The sequence below is a fragment of the Alligator mississippiensis genome, chromosome 1 (genome assembly GCF_030867095.1).
Source record: "Alligator mississippiensis isolate rAllMis1 chromosome 1, rAllMis1, whole genome shotgun sequence".
NCBI classification, from domain to species: Eukaryota; Metazoa; Chordata; order Crocodylia; family Alligatoridae; genus Alligator; species Alligator mississippiensis.
In genome coordinates, this window is record NC_081824.1 from 294,988,713 (window position 1) to 295,007,083 (window position 18,371).

At 44.8% G+C, this 18,371-nt stretch overlaps 1 protein-coding gene across 4 annotated transcripts in view; it reads right to left on the minus strand.

Annotated features, from left to right (window-relative positions):
• Window positions 1-16,802, minus strand: part of HLCS (holocarboxylase synthetase) — a 198,487-nt gene extending 181,685 nt beyond the window's left edge. The window contains exons 1-2 of one of the 4 annotated variants that reach the window (XM_014599149.3): window positions 13,948-14,199; window positions 3,116-3,268 (exon numbers count right to left, since the gene is read on the minus strand). In XM_014599149.3, the coding sequence (XP_014454635.2) occupies window positions 3,116-3,268; window positions 13,948-14,184 (390 nt within the window). In that variant the 5' untranslated portion in view covers window positions 14,185-14,199. Of the gene's footprint in view, window positions 1-3,115; window positions 3,269-4,287; window positions 4,329-13,947; window positions 14,200-16,772 lie in introns of those variants that run through there. The other 3 variants (XM_019476278.1, XM_019476279.2, XM_059720737.1) reach the window with 3 other exon arrangements.
• Between the last annotated feature and the right edge of the window lie 1,569 nt (window positions 16,803-18,371).

Here is an 18,371-nt window from a genome sequence, read left to right on the forward strand (position 1 = left end):
AAAATGTCTATTTTAATTGCTACTACCTCAGCAAATACTCAAACAAAAATTTAGTATTATTATTTCTTAATTTATTGTATTACTTTAATGTAATCCACTTCTGAAGGACGACAGTGTCAGGTTTATTTGTAGTTCCCAAGTAGATGAAGTCTAATGTTGTGCTGGAGCTCCATTTCCCAACTTTTTCCGCTCCACGGCACACTTACCCGGCCTTCTCTGCCCCTCAGCACACCAGCCGAATGCAGGGGGCAGGGTGGCAAACAGCCAAATGCCAAGCCAAGGCGGGGGGGCTGAACACTGAAGGGGGGCGCTTGGCAAGCGGCCAAACAGAGAGCAGGGAAAGGGGGGTATTGGCACAGGGCTGGCTGGGGCGCAGTGACAGTACGGGGCGGCAGTGGCATTACTGCTTGTAGTCACACATCCCCGGAAGCTCCCCCCGCCCCCCCCAAGATTCCGTGGCACACCTGGACGTGGCTGACAGCACACCAGTTGGAAAACGCTGTGCTAGAGTTTAGATATGCATGACAAACTTGGAGGGCTCAGATTTTAACTGCCTTGGTAAGAAAACAGCCCCAAAATTGGTGAAGAGACTCAACCAGGCAGTTGAACTAAGACTACTCACTTATAATTACTATATTTTAAAACGAGGTCTTAAACATAGCTAAAATATTGGATAACTTCACTCTAATCTTCAGTCAGTCAAAATATATATAATAGAATTAGAGATAGGGGTATCTGGGTAAAGTTCAAGTGCTTATTTTATGAAAAAGGTTGAACTAAATGATTAAATGGTCCTTTTGAGCACTGAAATGTTAACTTATGAGCTGTAAGTAAATTAGTGAAATTAGGAAACAATTTTCAGCTATTTGATTTATGTGGGTGTGCGCAGACATGCGCATTCATGTGCATGTGTGCGCATGTACATATATATATAAAATCATAAATACATATTTCTACCTTATCTGAACGAGAAGAGTTTATAAAAGCAAATATCCAGAAGAGAGAGGCTGAAATTGTACTAGATTCATATGAAACTGTGATAAAATTTGGATAACTATTGTTTATGCATATATAGCTTAGAGGTTTTATGCAACCAATAATTCAAATGTTAGAAGAGTCTCATTCAGCCAATGTTTTTGCGAATACAGCATGCATCGACCATAATAATAAAGAAGGCATTTGTTTTATATAGAGGTGCACCAATACATTGGTCTATATCAGATCAGCACCGATAAAAGGAAAATTGACATTATTGGCAATCAGCTTTTTTGGCTGATGTGGCTGATAGTGCTGCCAATAAATGGTGTGTGACTGTGCACAGCTGCAGCAGTCATGCAGTCAGCCCAGGAGCTTGGAGAGCAGAATCCAGCTGGTAAGTCTGTTGAGGTGAAAGAGCATAGGGGAGGGAAGGTGGGGGGGCAGATCAAGGGACTCCACTGTGAGGGAGGGAGTGGGGCTGGGACAGGGGAAGGGGCAGGCACTGCTCAGCTGGGGCAGGGCGCAGGATAGAGCTGCGGGGAGGGGGTGGGGGCAGCTCCTGCCAGTGCATGCACCCCTGGGGCAGACACAGGGGGAATTAGCCCCCCAGATCTGTGCACAGAGCAAGGACGGGCAGACTGGAGCCGGGGGCTGTACTGGGCTGTTCCCGGTGGGATTGGTGGGCTGGGCGTGTGCTCAGGGCAGGTAACAGCAGTGCTGGGAGGGGATGTCTACAGGGGAACCCACCTCACAGGCCTAGTCCCGGCACCACTGCCACCCGCCACAAGTGCAGCCCAGCCCAACCCCCACACCAGGAAGAGCCCAGTGCAGCCCTTGGTCCCAGCCTGCAGTGGCAGCTTGCCCTTGCCCCACACACAGATCTGGGGGCACATGACCCCTATGCCTGCCCTGGGGGTGCACACAGCAGCAGGAGCCGCCACCCCCCTCCTTCCCCATGCCCCCTGGACAAGCTGCTTGCAGCTCTGTCCCACAAGCACCTGCCCCAGCCATACACCCTCACTCACCATGGGGGCCTCAATCTGCCCCCCCCTCCACGTCCCTTCACCTCAACAGATTTACCAGCTGGATGCTGCTCTGCAAGCTGCTGGGCTGCATATCAGCAATCGGATCAGTATCAGCCAATATGGCTCATTAATAATTGGACATTGGTATTGGCCCAAAAAATCTTCAGTTGTATACCCCTAGTTTTATATTTGCCTCCTACTTAAAATTGCCTATTGTAATACAACAGATCTGTTATGAAGATTGTGTCATTGCTATATATTCCAGTTTTTAATCCATGAAGAACCTCAAGAACATTTTCAAATATTGAAAATTTAGTTTTAACACCCTTTGTGAGATAGATAAATTGAAGTCTGATGCTCGTTTTACAGGAAGATGAACCTGATTTAGACCTCACTTCAGTACTAATTTTAATAAGCCTATTCAGACACTCAGAAGTTAAACACCTTGCTGAATCGGCATCTTTAAGAAATGCCAAACCCTAGAGTTTGTTTACTTCAGCTACTCTTGCAGTTGTTTAGTACATTTGAAAAAAAAGTAGGCCCTGAAAATGATTTACTCAAGATCATATTAAAAGGCAGGAAATAATAAAATCTCAAAATCTTCTCATTCCTAACCCTGTGAGTTGACCACAAAATCATCCTTCTTTACTAACCAAACTTGTCAAAGATGCACACAGAAAGGCAAACAGGTTCTACCCAGAATATACCAAAAATGAAGACCACTGATAACAGAAGATAGGACTGCTCATTTAGTACGGCAGAAAAGAGTCTTCTCCAGGAATAATGAAGTATAACCTTCCCAAGTTTAACAGGCTAATATAATCAATGTCCAGCCTATTTCTCTTCCTATTTCACAAAACCAATTTTCCCTTCACACACGCAGTAAGAGAACATTGTATTATGCTTCAGGATGCAATTATTGTTCAAGAAGTAGATACAGTAGGAGGTTACAATCTTGATTGAACTTACATCATCTATGTTCCTTATCTCCATTATACAGATATCTACTTTATTAATCATTAATTTTAATTTCAAAATGTCTTGGACAGTTAATATCAATACATGAAATTTGTCAAAACTACATTCTTTTAAAGACATTAACAGTCACTTACTTTTTTTGAAGAGCTAGATATACTCTGTAAATTATCTGTCTGAGCAGAAACACTTTCTGTCACAAATGCAATCTGTTCTGCTTCAACTATTTTGTCAGCATAAATAAAGGGAGTTATAAGAAGTAGACTCCATTTGTTTAAGTCATCCAGGGACTGAAACAAACAAGAAAATCATCATCATCTTTTGAGGAAAAAGGTGTCAAAATGCACATTTTAATCATTTATATTTAAATTATCCCCAAGCTATCTTGGGTGTTCATCAAACAGTCTTATACAAATAGTCCCAATTACTTCACAATTTCTATGAAGAGGAAAAAGTGAAGGTCTAAATAATTAAGCAATATTATGCTGACAGTTAATATAACAATGACAATTAAGCCAAAAAGCAGTCTTTCCATTAGTGCAGATTCAAAATTTATCGGATATTCCTCTACTTAACTTTCCATTTTGCAAACCTTACTCAAATATCACATAAAGTTGTATTTTAATGCATCTGCATAACTCACAACCTAATTTTATCTTACATATAAAAAAATGAAGGTACAATCCTCAAATTAAAGTAAAATGCTCATGTTTAATCTGAATACATTGTAGAAATAGCTAACAAAGTTATAATTAGACAAATACTACCAAGTTAAAATGCATGTTAATTTCAAGAAGCAGATGTCAAGCAATACATTCCTTCTGTGACATTCTACCTTCTTTTATATTTAAAAAAGCATTAAAGTTTAAAAAAAATGGAAACAAAATGCATGTCACTATATGATGTGCTATAAGACTAAGTTGGAATGTCGTGATTTTCATGCATTTTAGTTTTCAAAGCATTACAACATTTTCACTGCATGTAATGGGGAAAATAAGTCAAATGTTATATAAAAGAGATTCTATTTAGTGTACCACCTCACACAAAAAAACCCCAGTATTTGCTTAACAAGAAGTCTTTAATATGTCTATACAGGGAAGGAAAAGACAATCCTGTTTATTATTAAGACGATTTATTAAAATTTCACATTTAGAAATATTCCTACAGGCTAATGGATGTAGGTTGTAGCTGTGTTGGTCTAAGGACAAAGGCAGACAAGATTCTTTGGGTAAATCTGATATCTTTTATTAGACCAACTCAAATATTTGGAAAAATTCTGCTTAGCAAGCTTTTGGACACAAATACCCACCGTCAAGCTGAAGAAGCAGCTGCAGATGGTCTGTGCTCTACCTGGATGGAATGGTAAAACAGCCAGACACCAGTAGGTATGCAAACTAATTTAAGCTAATGCAGGCTAATGTAAAAGTTACTTATTGATTATACATAATATATGATGTTTATAATCATACTGCCTAGTAAACACACTATTCATATCAACTAAAATATGGAAGACTTTTGAAATTCCAATGGTAAGGCAGATTCTTTTAGCTCTTATCAAACCAAGCCCTGATTAATCTTGTATTACAATGCCAACTGTGCAATAGATATTGCCCTATTTAACAATGGAAAATATTGAAAATTATTTGAAACAGTGTTTATTGAAAAAGAAATAACTCTCTCAGTATCACCAACTGAAGTAATTTTCCAGCTTTAAAAACCTAACCATCTAATGCCTTGGCTAACTATTTTGATATCACAGCATTTTTACATAATTAACCATATTTTCTTCAGGTACCTAGTTGTTTTTTTTTACCTAAACACGGCAAACAACTTACAAAAAAAACAAAAACCAAACCAAACAAAAAAAAAACCCCTTAAAATTGTACAATTTGTTAAGCATGCTAGAGTATTAAATGCTGTCATTAGAACATAATATGACAGAGGATTTTGTGGTAGTTTTGGAGGACTGTCATGACAGTCCTGAAAAGATACAACAAAAGTATTTTGTGGGCAATGACTTTTATTGGACCAACTGTATATTTGGGAGAGATTTAAACAAGCTTTCAAGCATAAGATACCCTTCCTCAGGTCTCACTTGAAGAAGGGTGCTCTGCAGCTAGTCTAAATCTCTACAAGCTATGCAGCTGGTCCAATAAAAGGTATCACTCAGTAAGGATTCTGTTATTCTACCCACAAACTATTTTTAAACTGATTTTTTCTGCTGTTTTAAATTAATGTAAAAGATTTAAAACTATACTAAATATATTTTTGGCACTAAACCATATTGGGGCAAACTAAATTAGTGAAGCAATTATGAATCTTTATTAATTTCCTATAAGAGCATATACATTTCTCAAAAAAAAAACAAAACAAAAAACGAGCATATACATCAATATACATTTAAATGGCAATAACACAACAAAGTCTTGATTTACATAAAAAGCAAGCTTAACTAACATTGGATACTGGTTATGGAATATATTGCAAAAATCTTAGAATCATAGGAAAAAAGGACAGGAAAAGAATGAAAGGTCATCTGGTGCAATCCCCCGCTCAAGGCAAGATCATCTTTATTTGAACAATTCCAGGCAAGTGTCTATCTAACCTGGTCCTGAAAACTTTCAAGAAAGGCAACTCCATAAATGCTTAACCACCCTCATAGTGAAAAAAAATCCTACTAATACTGCATCCAACCTAAATGTCCCTAGTTACAAGACAGTTACTTCTTGTACTGTTCCTTGTGGCCAGAGACAACAATCTACTATAGGGGTGGGCAAAATGCGGCCCGCAGGCCGAATATGGCCTGCCAGGCCATTCTATCCGGCTCGTGGGGCCCCTGAAAATTTAGAAAATTAATATTTATCTGCCCTGACTGCCTGTCATGAGGCCCTCAATGACTTGGCAAAACTCAGTAAGCGGCCCTCTGCCCAAAATAACTGCCCACCCCTGATCTACTACAATCCATCCACTTTATAACTACCCTTCTTAAAGCATCTGAAGACTGTTATCAAATCCACCAAGCTTCTGTACTACAGACTAAATAAATCCCATTCTTTGAACATCTTTCCATAAGTCACATTTCCAAGACCTCTTATCATTGTTATCAGTCTCTGCTGATCTCTTTCTAATTTTCCCATGTCTATGTTTAAGTGCGGGTGAGACTTCACCACTGCTAAACCTTTCACTTGATTTGCATGTGAAATTAACTCCTATTAATACAACCCACTACAATACTGGGTTCTCCACCCCAATAAGAGCACACTGTTTACTCATACTCAGCCTGTGGTCCACTCAAATCCTCAGGTTCCTTTCTACAATACTGCAGCCTAAACTATCATATTTGTGTGTGATTGTTCTGTCCCAAGTACAGGAGTTTGCACTTGTCTTTACTTCATTCATCATTTGATTAATTCTTGAGCATTTCTCCAGTTTATCAAAATCATGTTGAATCCTAATCCTAGTCTCCAAAGTGTCTGTAATGCCACATAGCTATATGGACTCCAACAGGTAAGATAGCACTCAAGAGAACTGGTGGGCAGGACTCCAAGGGCAAGATGTCTGAGGGGAAAAGCAGTCCAGAAAAACTGGTTGTGCTTTAAGGAGACTATATCAAGGGTAGAAAAGCAAACTATCCCAAGGTGAAAGGAGGATAGGAAGTGCAGCAAGAGGCTAGTCTAGCAAAATGGCAAATATTTCAATGAGCTAAAACTCAAAAATGAATTTTACAGAAAGTGGAAACTTGACCACGTTACTAGGAATGAGTATAAGTCTATTGCACAGGTATGAAGGGAAAAAATCAGGAAGTTCAAGGCATGAATTGAGATGCAGCTCAACTACAGGAGGGTTGGCTGCTAGACCAGAATCCAGAAGTGACTGGCATATTGTGGACAGGCAGCCAAATGCTGCAGACCTGGGCTCCACATCCTGCTGCCCTCCCTTAAGGGCCTCCACAGCCCAGCAGGCAGGACCTGCCACAGCAAGGCAGAATGGGGCTAGATGGGGAAGCTTGTGAAACTCTTGGGAGCTCTGCAGCAGCGAAGTGCACCGCCACCTCTGCCGAACAGGCAGGGGGCACTTCGCCATGGTGGCATGGGGCTCCCAGCAGCAAGAAGCTTCTCCATTTGGCCCTGCTCTGCCCTGCCGCACCAAGTCCTACACACTGGGCCATGGAGGCCCCAGAAGGAGGGCAGCAGGGTAGAGAGCCCAAGCTTGCAGCAGGCAGCCTGCGCCTGCCCCATGCACGAACCTGGAGGATACATACTCCTCCTTTCCCTTCCAGGAGTGTGCACAGCAGCAGGGAGCCAGCCCCCCCCTCCCCCCCGATAGAGACATAGTCCTTTTTCTAAGGCACTTACAATCTAGTTGATAAGCATACTTGCCCTGCGCACGCATCTGGGGGGGAAATTCTTCAGACTCAAAAATAACTGAAAACTTTTAAATACATAGGTATAGAAACATCCTTCTCCTGGGGGCCTTAAACTGTGTGCCAAGTTTCAGTCAAGAAGGCAGCTCTCTGATATATCAAACTTATAAACAGAAAAAAAGTTAAAAACAGGAAAAACAATTATCAAAAAACCCCTTATGACTTACCCTATGTGAACACTATAAACAGAAAAATGGTCCTATTGTTTGTTTACAAATAGAAGAGCATATATATTTCCAAACACCAGGCCAAAAGACAGGAAAAGAATAACATCATTAAAGTCTTTAAAGGGTCTTTAAAAGGAGGTGGACGAACATCTGGCCAGGGTCATTTGACCCCAGTATTCTTTCCTGCCACGGCAGGGGGGTCGGACTAGATGATCTCCTCAGGTCCCTTCCAACCCTACCAACTATGAAACTATAAAATTAAACCAAACTGATGTACAATCCAGAGAAATTTCACACGGGACTCCTCTGAATATGCAAGTGCAATTCCAATCACCATTAGCTAAATAGAGAATGTAATTTATTAGAATCGGAACCAATTTTCCTTAAACTCTGTTGCTATAGTTCTTAAACAGAAACAGCCAATCATTAAGGCATCTGTCTATAACCAAGAAAGCCGAAACACTTTAGCTATGCCAGAGCTCCTCTTTAATAAAGACTGTCCTCGATTGTTTTGGGTTGGACTCTCAATTAAATTTCTGTTATACAAATTCACTGGATATTAAAAGTGATTCCTAACCTAACATATAGTACAGTAATCACAACATCACAATATCACATCATGCACTTATTAGGTAACTACAAAGATACCAAATTTCATATCCTCCAGTCCACCGGATGTATTTTTATACCTGCAGAGCAAAGGTTGGCAACTCATGGCCCACAAACCAGATCTGTCAAGTGACTGAATCAGGCCTGCAGAGCTGGGACAATCATCAGCAATTCTGCGGTAAGGAGAGTGGCAGTCACATCCCTGTACCCCTGAACACTTTTTCTGCAGTACTGCCTGCTGTCACCCTACCCCTCCCTACTCTCTTTCACACCCCTTTCCTGTAGCTGTCTTCTCTCATCACCAAATCTGTTGCTGGTGGCAGCTGGTGCCAGTAGTCAAGGGGTGGCACCAGCAGAATGCAAGAGCAAGGGAGCAGCTCTTGGCACAGAGCAAGGGCAACAGGGACCTGCTTTTAGAGCCAGGTACCTTATTTCAGCTCAATGCTCCTTAAAGGTTTCTGACTCCTGTTGCACAGCATGGACAGATTCCACCAATGCCAAGCTTTCATTAAAAAATAAGAAGCGTCTTAGCTGTCAGAATAAAAAAAATAACCTACCAAATTTGAACCGTGCTAAAACCAAGGCAGTGGTCTCTTTTGGAGTTGGCAAGTAGCCTAAACCAATAGCTCAAAAGTGTGATCTCACCCGATTCCCATGAGCATTCCCTGAATGCTCAGTGAACTCTTAAGCCATTTAAGCATCAGGATTCTTTCCTTCCTGCTCATTTTAGAAAATGGAATGGCTCAAGAATGAAATTAACATGGGAGATTACTAGAATCTGTCACAACCCAAAGTTGTGAGTTTTTCTGTGTGCGCGCTTCGGCAATGCTAAATTATGTTCCCACTAAATTGCAGCTTCCTTGCACGGTGGAGTTCTCTGCCGCGGAAGAGAACTCCGGTGCAATGGGGAATTTCCTGCCAAATTTGTAGCTTCTTTGCATGGTGCATTTCTTTTGCATCTCAGAGATGCACAGTGCAAAGCAGTTCCCGCCATTTGTATAAGAGTTCGTGCCACATTATTGGCCAACTCTAATATATTCGTACGTGGCGGCTGGCGACTGGCTTGCTGGCCGTATAAAGTGCTTGTGTGGTTTCTGCCCAAGTTGGAGGACTCCATGAGTATTAGGAGAGAAATCACTTAAAGAGTGTGAAGATCTCTAAGCGCTGCAGATCCTCACGGACCCAACGCATTTCTTAAGCAGGCAACAGAGGTCTAAACAGCCTCTGGCCTCTCCCCGTCGCTGAGCACAATCCTAGACGTATCCCTTTCCTATATACTCGATTTTCGAACCCATGGAGCCTTAACAACTCCGGGGCCTGAGAACCGAACAGAGCCCACGGAGCTTCGACAACTCCGTGGGGAAGAATTGCCGAACCCGCGGAGCCTTAACAACTCCAGGGCCAAAGAACCGAATTTGTCGTAGTCCTCCAACGAGGATTTAAGCGGAGCTGCACCTAGAAACTGTCCAGCCTACACCGCGACCATCTTGGGTGTAAGTAAATAATCTTTCAATCAACCATTACGCCTCTGTGACTAATTCTAGCCTGTGTGTGCCTTGCCGCTGCGCGGTCTCCTCTGGCCCCGTGTGCCCGGGCTGCTGGCCACAGCCTGCGTGCACAAAGACGGGCCCGGCTCGCCCCTGGCCCGCACAGAATCAACTGAAGACAAGCACAGAAGATGAGAGAATACAAAATGGCCCCAAGGATGCTAAAAGAAACAAAAGGGGAGAAATAATGCTGACTGTTAGAGGAAGAACACTTTATACAGGGTGATGCTGATTATGACAAAAGCACTGAAAAAGTAAATGCAACATTTCTACCCTTGACTTTTGTAAAAACCTCCCATTCATGTGTTTCAGCTACAGTTTGAATTGAAAGCAGCATAAAGCCAATAGAGTGCAACTAAAAATGAAATTCAGACCTCTCCACACAACCAATCTGGCTCATTATGGGTGAACCAATAGAGATTTTGGGGGCCAATACCAATAGCTGATTTTAAGGAGGCGTATCAGCCGATACCGATTTGATTTCTGATACAGCTGCATGCAGCTGGTAAGTCTGTTGGGATGGAAGGGGAGGGCAGGGAGGGCAAATCAACACCCCCCACAGTGAGGGAGAGAGTGGGGCTGGGGAAGGTGCTGTCCAGCTGGGGGCAGGGTGCAGGATGGAGCCGCAGTTAGTCCACAGGACACAGGGCAGGAAGGGCAGTTCCCACCATTGCATGCAACCCGGGGGGGGGGGGGGTGTCGTGCCCCCGATCTGTGCAGGGGGGGCAGTATACTGCTATGAGCTGGGGCTGTGCTAGGCGCTTTGTGGCGCGTGGGGGCTCCAGGGCCATGCTTGGTGCTGCACTTGTGGCATGTGGGGGCTGCACTTGGGGCAGGTGGCAGTGGCGCTGGGAGGGGGGCTTATGGGAGGGGCTGCAGGCCCTCCAATCCCCTTCCCAGCACTGCCACTGCCCGGCCCAAGCACAGCCTTGAGTGCAGCCCCCATACACTGGGAAGAGCCTGGCACAGCCCTGGCCCCAGCCTGCAGTGCCATCCCATCCCACCCCCCCAGTGCAGATCAGGGGGCACAGCACTGCCCCCGTGCACTCCCGGGGTGTACGCAAGGGTGGGAGCCATCCCCCTCCCCACGCCCCTCGGACAAGCCCCAGCTCCATCCCGCAGCCCAGCCCCGCCCTGCCTTCCCTGGCTGAGCAGCAGTGGCCCCAGCCCCATTCCCTCCCTCACTGCAGGGGGCATTGATCTGTGCTCCCCCCATGCTTCTTCCCTCCTCCTCTCCTTCCACCAAAACAGGCTTACCAGCTGCACATAGCTCTCCAAGCTGCCGGGCTGAGTTCCTCACTGCCTGCCTATGCATAAGCAGCTGGCGTTGGGGGTGGGTTTAATTAGAGTGGTTCCTGGACAGCCGCTCTAATTAAAACGGCTCACCATCACATGTATTAAGCCCCCACGCATTTAAAAAAAAGGCAGTGGGAGGTTTTATATAAATCTCTAAACCTTTATTTAAGCCTTTATTTAGATAAAGCACCCCCAAAGCCATTATAAAACATGTGGGGGCTTAATACATGTGACAGTGAGGTGATGTTAAAGCATAACAAACAAGGCAAAACACAGCCATTGTTACAGTTAAACAAGTCTCTCATTAGGGTTCATAAAATAAAAGTTAGTCTCTTGATCTTAAGCATCTTGACTGCCACTCTAAAACTTTGCTGCCCGTCATTTCCACACCTGGGTTAAGATTTTAAGCTAGAGCTAAAAAACAGCCTGCAAGGGTGGGAAATAGAAAAGAGACATTCCGGGCATGGCTAGCAGACTGTAACATTGCAGAGGCAAGGAAAGTTTAAAGAGCGGGACTTCAGACCATTAAGAGAGGGTCATTAACTTCTGTGGTGTGCAGAGGCAGGAGCAGGAATCAGGGAGACGATGATGAGCCATGAAGTCATAGAATCCCAGAAGTCGGGCTGGAAGGGACCTCCAGAGGTCATCTAGTCCAACCCTTTGCCTGAGGCAGGATCAGCCCTATCCAAACCATCCCATACAACCATGATCTAAACCAGAGACGGGCAAAGTCCAGCCCACAGTGGACTTCATTTCCCAGCAACCCCCGCCCTTGTTTCTGTAGCCAGTTTCCATGGGGACCCCAGCAGCAGAGGAGCTCTGACAGTGCAGTCAAGGTTTCCATAGAGGTCAGCTCCAGCAGCACTGGTGAAGCATGCGGCTGGGCAGGAAACTGCTCTGGGGCTGGGATCTTGTGGCAGTGACAGTATGGTCTAGAACCAAGGCAGAGCCGTGATCCACTGCCTGCACAGCCCAGGCAGGGCTGTGCATGCAACAGATCATGGCTCTGCCTCAGATCTGGACCATGCTGTCACCACTGCAAGATCCCAACCCTGGATGTGGAGCCTCTCCACACCCAGCCGCATGCCCTGCCAACACTGCCGGAGCCAGTCTCCTTGGAAACCCTGGCGCCACTGCTGGGGCCTTCATAGAAACCAGTGATGTGGGCAGGGCAACTAGGAAATGGAGTCCGGCTGCCAACCAAATCTACCATTTTGCCCACCCCAACCTAAACACTACATAAGACTACTGTCAACCCTGACACAACACAGACCTAACACCCTAACCTGCCACAGGTAAAGCAGGGGAACCACAGCAGCCAATGCCCTGCTTTTATGAAATGTTGTCTATAAATACTCAAGAGATCCTGGGCCGAGGGCTACAAAGGAAGACAAAACCCTGCCACAGTCCCAAACCTGGCAATCGGTCTAACCCTGAGCAGAGGGTCAAGACCCCTTAGCCAGGAACCTCAATTGATGCACCAAATGCAAAACCCAAGTCACTCTCAGGGAGTCTTTAGTTCTTTATTAATATATTTTGTATTACATGTCAAATCAGTCAAATCGGGTCCAAATCGTATTGACTGATTGATCAATATTTAATCATTCCAAAAACTATCGATTGAGCAGGCAGAACTGTCATTCTAAATGCCATGTGTGGTGCTACAACCAGCAAGCATCCTCCATCCCAGCCTTTCATCCTGGGACTTCAGATACTCCCAGATCCATTGGCAGGCATCCTACATACAGGCCAAACAGGGAGGTCTTGGGATTCGGATGCCCCCACTTGATCTGAGCCAAAAGGCCACCACCTACTTGATCATGGTATTTCCCCAAAAAGTCTTAACTGACTTTCTGGTTTGCTGCCAGCACTTTCTTAGGACAGCTTGCCTCGAAATAAAAGAAATGCTTCAACTTTGATGACCCATTTCTCAGTGCTGACTTACAGCAAGCAATATAAAGGAAATAAGATCCCTGGAACATGGAAGATACCATATTTTAGCCAATTTTAGAATTATAAACCTCACTGCCAAACAAGAAAGAAAGATGTCTACACTTCCCTGCCTTTCTGCCATCTGACACCACTGGGGAAGAAAAACTGCCTCATCTGCACATCAAAGAACATCTCACTCAGAGGGACTCTCGTGGACCCAGAGGAACAGACATCCACCTTCAGCTTCGTCTGTACACAGTGATGTTTATTTTCTACCTATGGAGACTTTTACAATCTTGGATTTCCCCTCAGCCTGAAGAAGGGCAGGCGTGCCCAAAAGCTTGCAAAGAAAGATAATTTTTTTGCTACTTTCTAGTTGGTCTAATAAAAGGTATCACCTCTGAACCAAAAGGTTTAGTTTTGTATTCCTACAAAGCAGCGGTTCCCAATCAGTGGCATACACAGCACCAGTGATACGCAGACAACCTGTCAGTGACACACATTAACAGATTTATTATAATTATATTATCACTATATTATAATAAGTTATTAATTATATAATATATAAATTATAATTATTACTTTTTATGACAAAAACTTGCCAGTGGTACTTAAGGTTGAACTGAAACATTTGCTGGTAGTACTTAAGGAGTATTGTTTTAAATGGGTGGTGTGCAACCTGCCAGAGACTGGGAACCACTGTAAATAAGGATTACTGGCATGCTTATTTACATATTTTGATTCCGTGGACGACACTTTTTCAGCAAATACCAGCAATCTGAGCTTCCAATGCCATAATTTCATGTTCAAGACCTAGCATCTAGCTTTAAACACTGGATGGAGAAGGCGGAGGGGATGCAACTGCACCCCCTAGACCCCGCTACAGGACACCCCTGGGGGGTGCCGGGCAGGTGAGAGAACGGTTGGGGGGAGGGGTGGAACCCTGGGGCCCGCCGCGCGCGGAGGAGGGGCAGGGGCGCAGCACGGGCGGGTACCTGGGCCTCGCCAGTGAAGAAGACCTTGGTGCCGATGCGCAGGCAGACCCGCTCCTCGGCCGGCCCCTGCCTGCGCTGCCGCCGGGGCCTGGCCGGGGGGGAGACGGCGCCGCCGCAGCCGCAGAAGGTGAAGGAGCAGCGGGTGCGGTAGAGGCGGCGCACAGTGCGGCGGATCAGCCCGGCCGGCCGGGCCCCCCAGCGCGCCCACAGATAGAGGTAGCACAGTGTGATCAGCATTGCGCATGCGCCACGGCTCCCTCACCGCCGCTTAGCCCGGCCGGCGGCCCGGGCCAACTGAGGGGGCGGGGCCTCGCCGGGCCAGGCCACGCCCCCGCCCGCTCAATCGTTCCAGTAGCAAAGAGAAAGAAGGCTGCTGATTGGTCGGGCTCCCTGCCGCTCTGATTGGCTGCGCAGAGGGGAGCGGTTCCGGACTCAGTACTGCTCCTCCTGCCCGTGGAACGTCGATTCCTGGAGATGGGCTCTTCCTTCAGAGGCGGATTGGCAGAGGCGGGAGGAAATTTGCATACCCCTCCCCCACAATGCCCTTGGGGTTCTAAGCGCGGGAAGCGGCCTAGGGACTGCCCCGTACACGGAGCGCTGCGGAGCAGCTGAGCTCCAAGCACAGGGGCTGTGTGTGAGCAGGCCGTCCTGCCCATATTGCACCCCACTGCCCCGAGGAACCTGTCCCAGGGCAGAGGGGATGCTGTGTTTGCCCGGCCTGCACTAAAGGAATAGAAGAAACCCCAAAAAGCAGAGAGGAAAAGGCCGAGTAGTCCTCTTCAGGCATGTAACTGCCACTTTCGGTGCAGAGATGCTGGGGAGTGGGGGTGCGACTGTCAGTCTTGGCACCCGTCCTCTCTAAAAAAGTGCTGAGGCAGCCAGTGCCCAAATTGCTCTGCCCTAGTTATGCTGCTCACCCCATGACTCATCATCACTCTCCTCCTGCTAAACCACGCAGCATTCATGCTACGTGATACTGAACACTGCATACCCAGCTCCAGTGATATCTGATGCTGACATAAGGTTTTGTCCTTGTCCAGAAAATGCAAAATCATATTTATGGGTAGCTCTGGAGGAAATGAGAGTACACAAAGGAGAGAGGAAGAGAAGGGAATCTGTTGCTACAGTACAAATGACTGGAGTGTGAAGCACCATAACAAAGTGGTATGCCTCTCTGCAGACTTCGGTGGCAAAAAACTGATTTGGCATTTTCTAACACAGCAGCCACATCTACACAAGACACTGACTGCACTATTGTTACTGCGCAGTCATTTAGTACTTGCTTATACAACACATACAAGTACTAAAGAATGGCAGCAGTGATGACGTATAGGGAGTGCATGGGGGTGCACGTGCACCCACTGAGAGCACTGGTCCCAATCCTGACAGTGAGTGCTCCCCGCTTAGGTGACAGGCAGGCAGGAATGCCAGTGCCCCCCGCCCCCCGCCTCCCACAAGCACCAGCCCAGGAGTGAGGGCGCCAGGAGAAGTGCTGCTGGCACTTCCGGGTGCCCCACTTGTGCTTCCGGGTTGGAAGGTTTGGCCACAGGGGGGTCATGCGCCCCCCTCGACTCAGGAGGCACCAGTTGCCTCTTGAGGTGCAGGTGTGCAGTAACAGGAGTTACTGCGGAGTAGTGTCACCAAATACCTTTTAAGTGATGCTGACTATGCAGTAGTGTCACGTCACACTTTGGGCCACGCTTTATGTTATGCTTTGTGCCACTCGACACTACTACGCAGTAGTAACAAGCTACTGCACAGTGTCAACACGGCCACAGATTTTCAACCAGAGTTCTGGGCCACCCTGGGTGCCAGAGAGTGCCATAAACTGTGAAGAGATAAGTCAGGTCTTAGGAGATAAGCGGCTAAGCTAAGCTAAGCAGATAAGTGCAGGCTAAGGCTTGTCCTCTCCTGGATGATACCCCATCCATACTGCCGGGCCCCTCTGCAAGGAGGAAAGCACTGTAATTTCTCAATTAGTTTTTAGATTTTTTGTTTTTTTTAATCAGGAGCTAATCAATTCACAACAATTATAGAATCGGGGCTTGAGCCCAGGGAGGGATGCCTCATGTCCAAAATGTTGAGAGCCACTGTTCTAACAGTTTTTTGTTGGAAATTGCCAGTTAGTCAAACCAGCATTTTTTTTGCTGAAATATATTGGTTTCAACAAACTTCCAATAAAACATAGGCAGAATTTCTCATTTCTAATTAGGATTTTGTTTTTTTAACCAGGGGGGCAGGGGAAGGGGGGGGTTAACCGTTTTTTTCCTGACTACCAACCTGCTCCTTTCACACCAACTAAACATACTGGACATATTTTTATTACTTTGTCTCAGTTACCTTGCCATTATACCCCTGGAGATGAAAGAAGGTACTATCAAATAACAACTAGATCATTTCAGTTACTGGGAGAGCAGCATGACTTAAAAATGATATTTTAAGTTTCTCATAAATAGCGAATCATATTTTATAAAGCATTGCTTCTCATCTTCTCTTTTCTTTTAACTTCTGCCTTCAGTAAATGTGCTGTCAGTATTCTGATTAAACATATTTTTTCTTAACATGGGCAACTGAGTTGCTCAAGACACCGGCAGCAGATTACATGCTCTCGTCTTTGGATCACTGCGTCACAAATGCAGAGAGATATGAGTCATCAGGAATACACACATGTATAACATGGTGACTATAACTCAATTTTCTGGCTTAAAAATCTGCTTTCTATCACACTACCAACAAGTCTATTTGCTGTATTAGTTAGCAAGTTGTACGCTCTATAAATAAGCACAACAGTAGTAGGTTCTAAATATTATAACTGAATTGCTTACCCCATACGTGATTCACGTGGTGTTCAGAAGTTATTCCTGTCTTTCACAAAATGAACACCAGTTTGTCAGTTGACCCTATCCCAGAATGCATTTACTCATTAAAGGAGCAGCACCAGTAACAATCATAGAGGGGATTGTTAATTTATCTATGAGAATTCAAACTTTTTTAGGTTAGCCACTAGAGGGCAAAACAATTACAATTACAAACAGCAAAAGGTTGCAATATGCACACATCAATTTGTTGTACTGAAAAAAAAGTTTATAGAGGCTGTTGAAGGGGGAGAGGCTTATTCATTCAGGGACTGGAATCGAGTATGGGACACAGAAGGAGAAAAAAGCATGGGTGACTCCAAGTCTCTATACACCTATGGTATAAATATGCTCCCATCACTGCTGGAGCAGCAGGTATCATCAAAGTTTGCCTCGCTCCTACAGCTGCATGTATGTTATTTATCACAAAAGTAGCTCCCAAGTATAGGAATTCATTTCCAAGCAGCAGTTTTCTGCCAAGGCTTCTCTGTGATTAAAGCATTCAGCTCAGTCATAAGAGCATACACACCAGGTAGAAACATGTGTAACCAGCTTACATCCAGTAATCTCTGAGTGAGTGGTGAAGGGAGAGTGAGAAGCAAAAAAGCAGAAACACAGAAAAAGAGAAGGGGGGTAGGGGAGACAGAGAAACAAACTGCTGTAGCCAGGCCAAAGCAGCATCTAAAAAAGACATGGAAAAATGACTAACCGTCCTAAAATATCTCCTCAAGCAGTTTGGCACTGATGAGTCAATGTCAAATAGGCTGGTTTGCACTACGCCCTTGGCAGTCAGATATCCAAATCAATAAATAAATAAAACCCACCAGCAAAACTGACACCTTGACCTTTATTTTATTTATAGCCATAAAGACCCCTCTCAAACATGAGTTGCCTTTGATTTACCTTTTAACTTCTACAAAAAAAACAATTGTTGATAGCTTTAGAAGACCCATGTCATACCAATTAAAATAATCTCTCGCCTCAGGCTACTGGTGAGGAATATTTTGACTTGTACTGCCACAGTCCTTCCTCTTCCTTCTCTTCAGGCTAGAGGATTTAAGTGGTGTCAACATAGCATCATTCATAGATCCTGTGCTCATAATGTGCAATGTTACCTTCTGCAGAAAGTGCAAACAAAGTGACACATCAAAGGAAAGGAAAGCAAACAAACAGCCTTTAACCTTGATTCACTTCCTCCACAGAAATTCAATAGAGTACTCTGTTGGTTGGAAGTGCATTGTAAAGCTTCTGTTTATATAGTCTTTCCCTGATGGGGAAGTACTTTTATTTAACCTTGAGCTAATCTTCCAATGACACTGAATGTGATCTTTATTTTGACACTGTTTTTAAGTAAGTTTTTAAGTCACTTTTTTTTTACTTGGGAGAATAGAACATGTTTTTATAAATCAAATTCTAGCTAGTTTCAAGTCAAACAGAACGCAGGGTAGATACAACCTTATAGACCAACAGTTTTCAAACTTCTTTCATTTGCAGGCTCCTAAAAAATTTCCAGTGGAGGTGGAGACCCCTTTGGAAATTTCAAATGGAGGTGTGGACCCCTTTGAATTG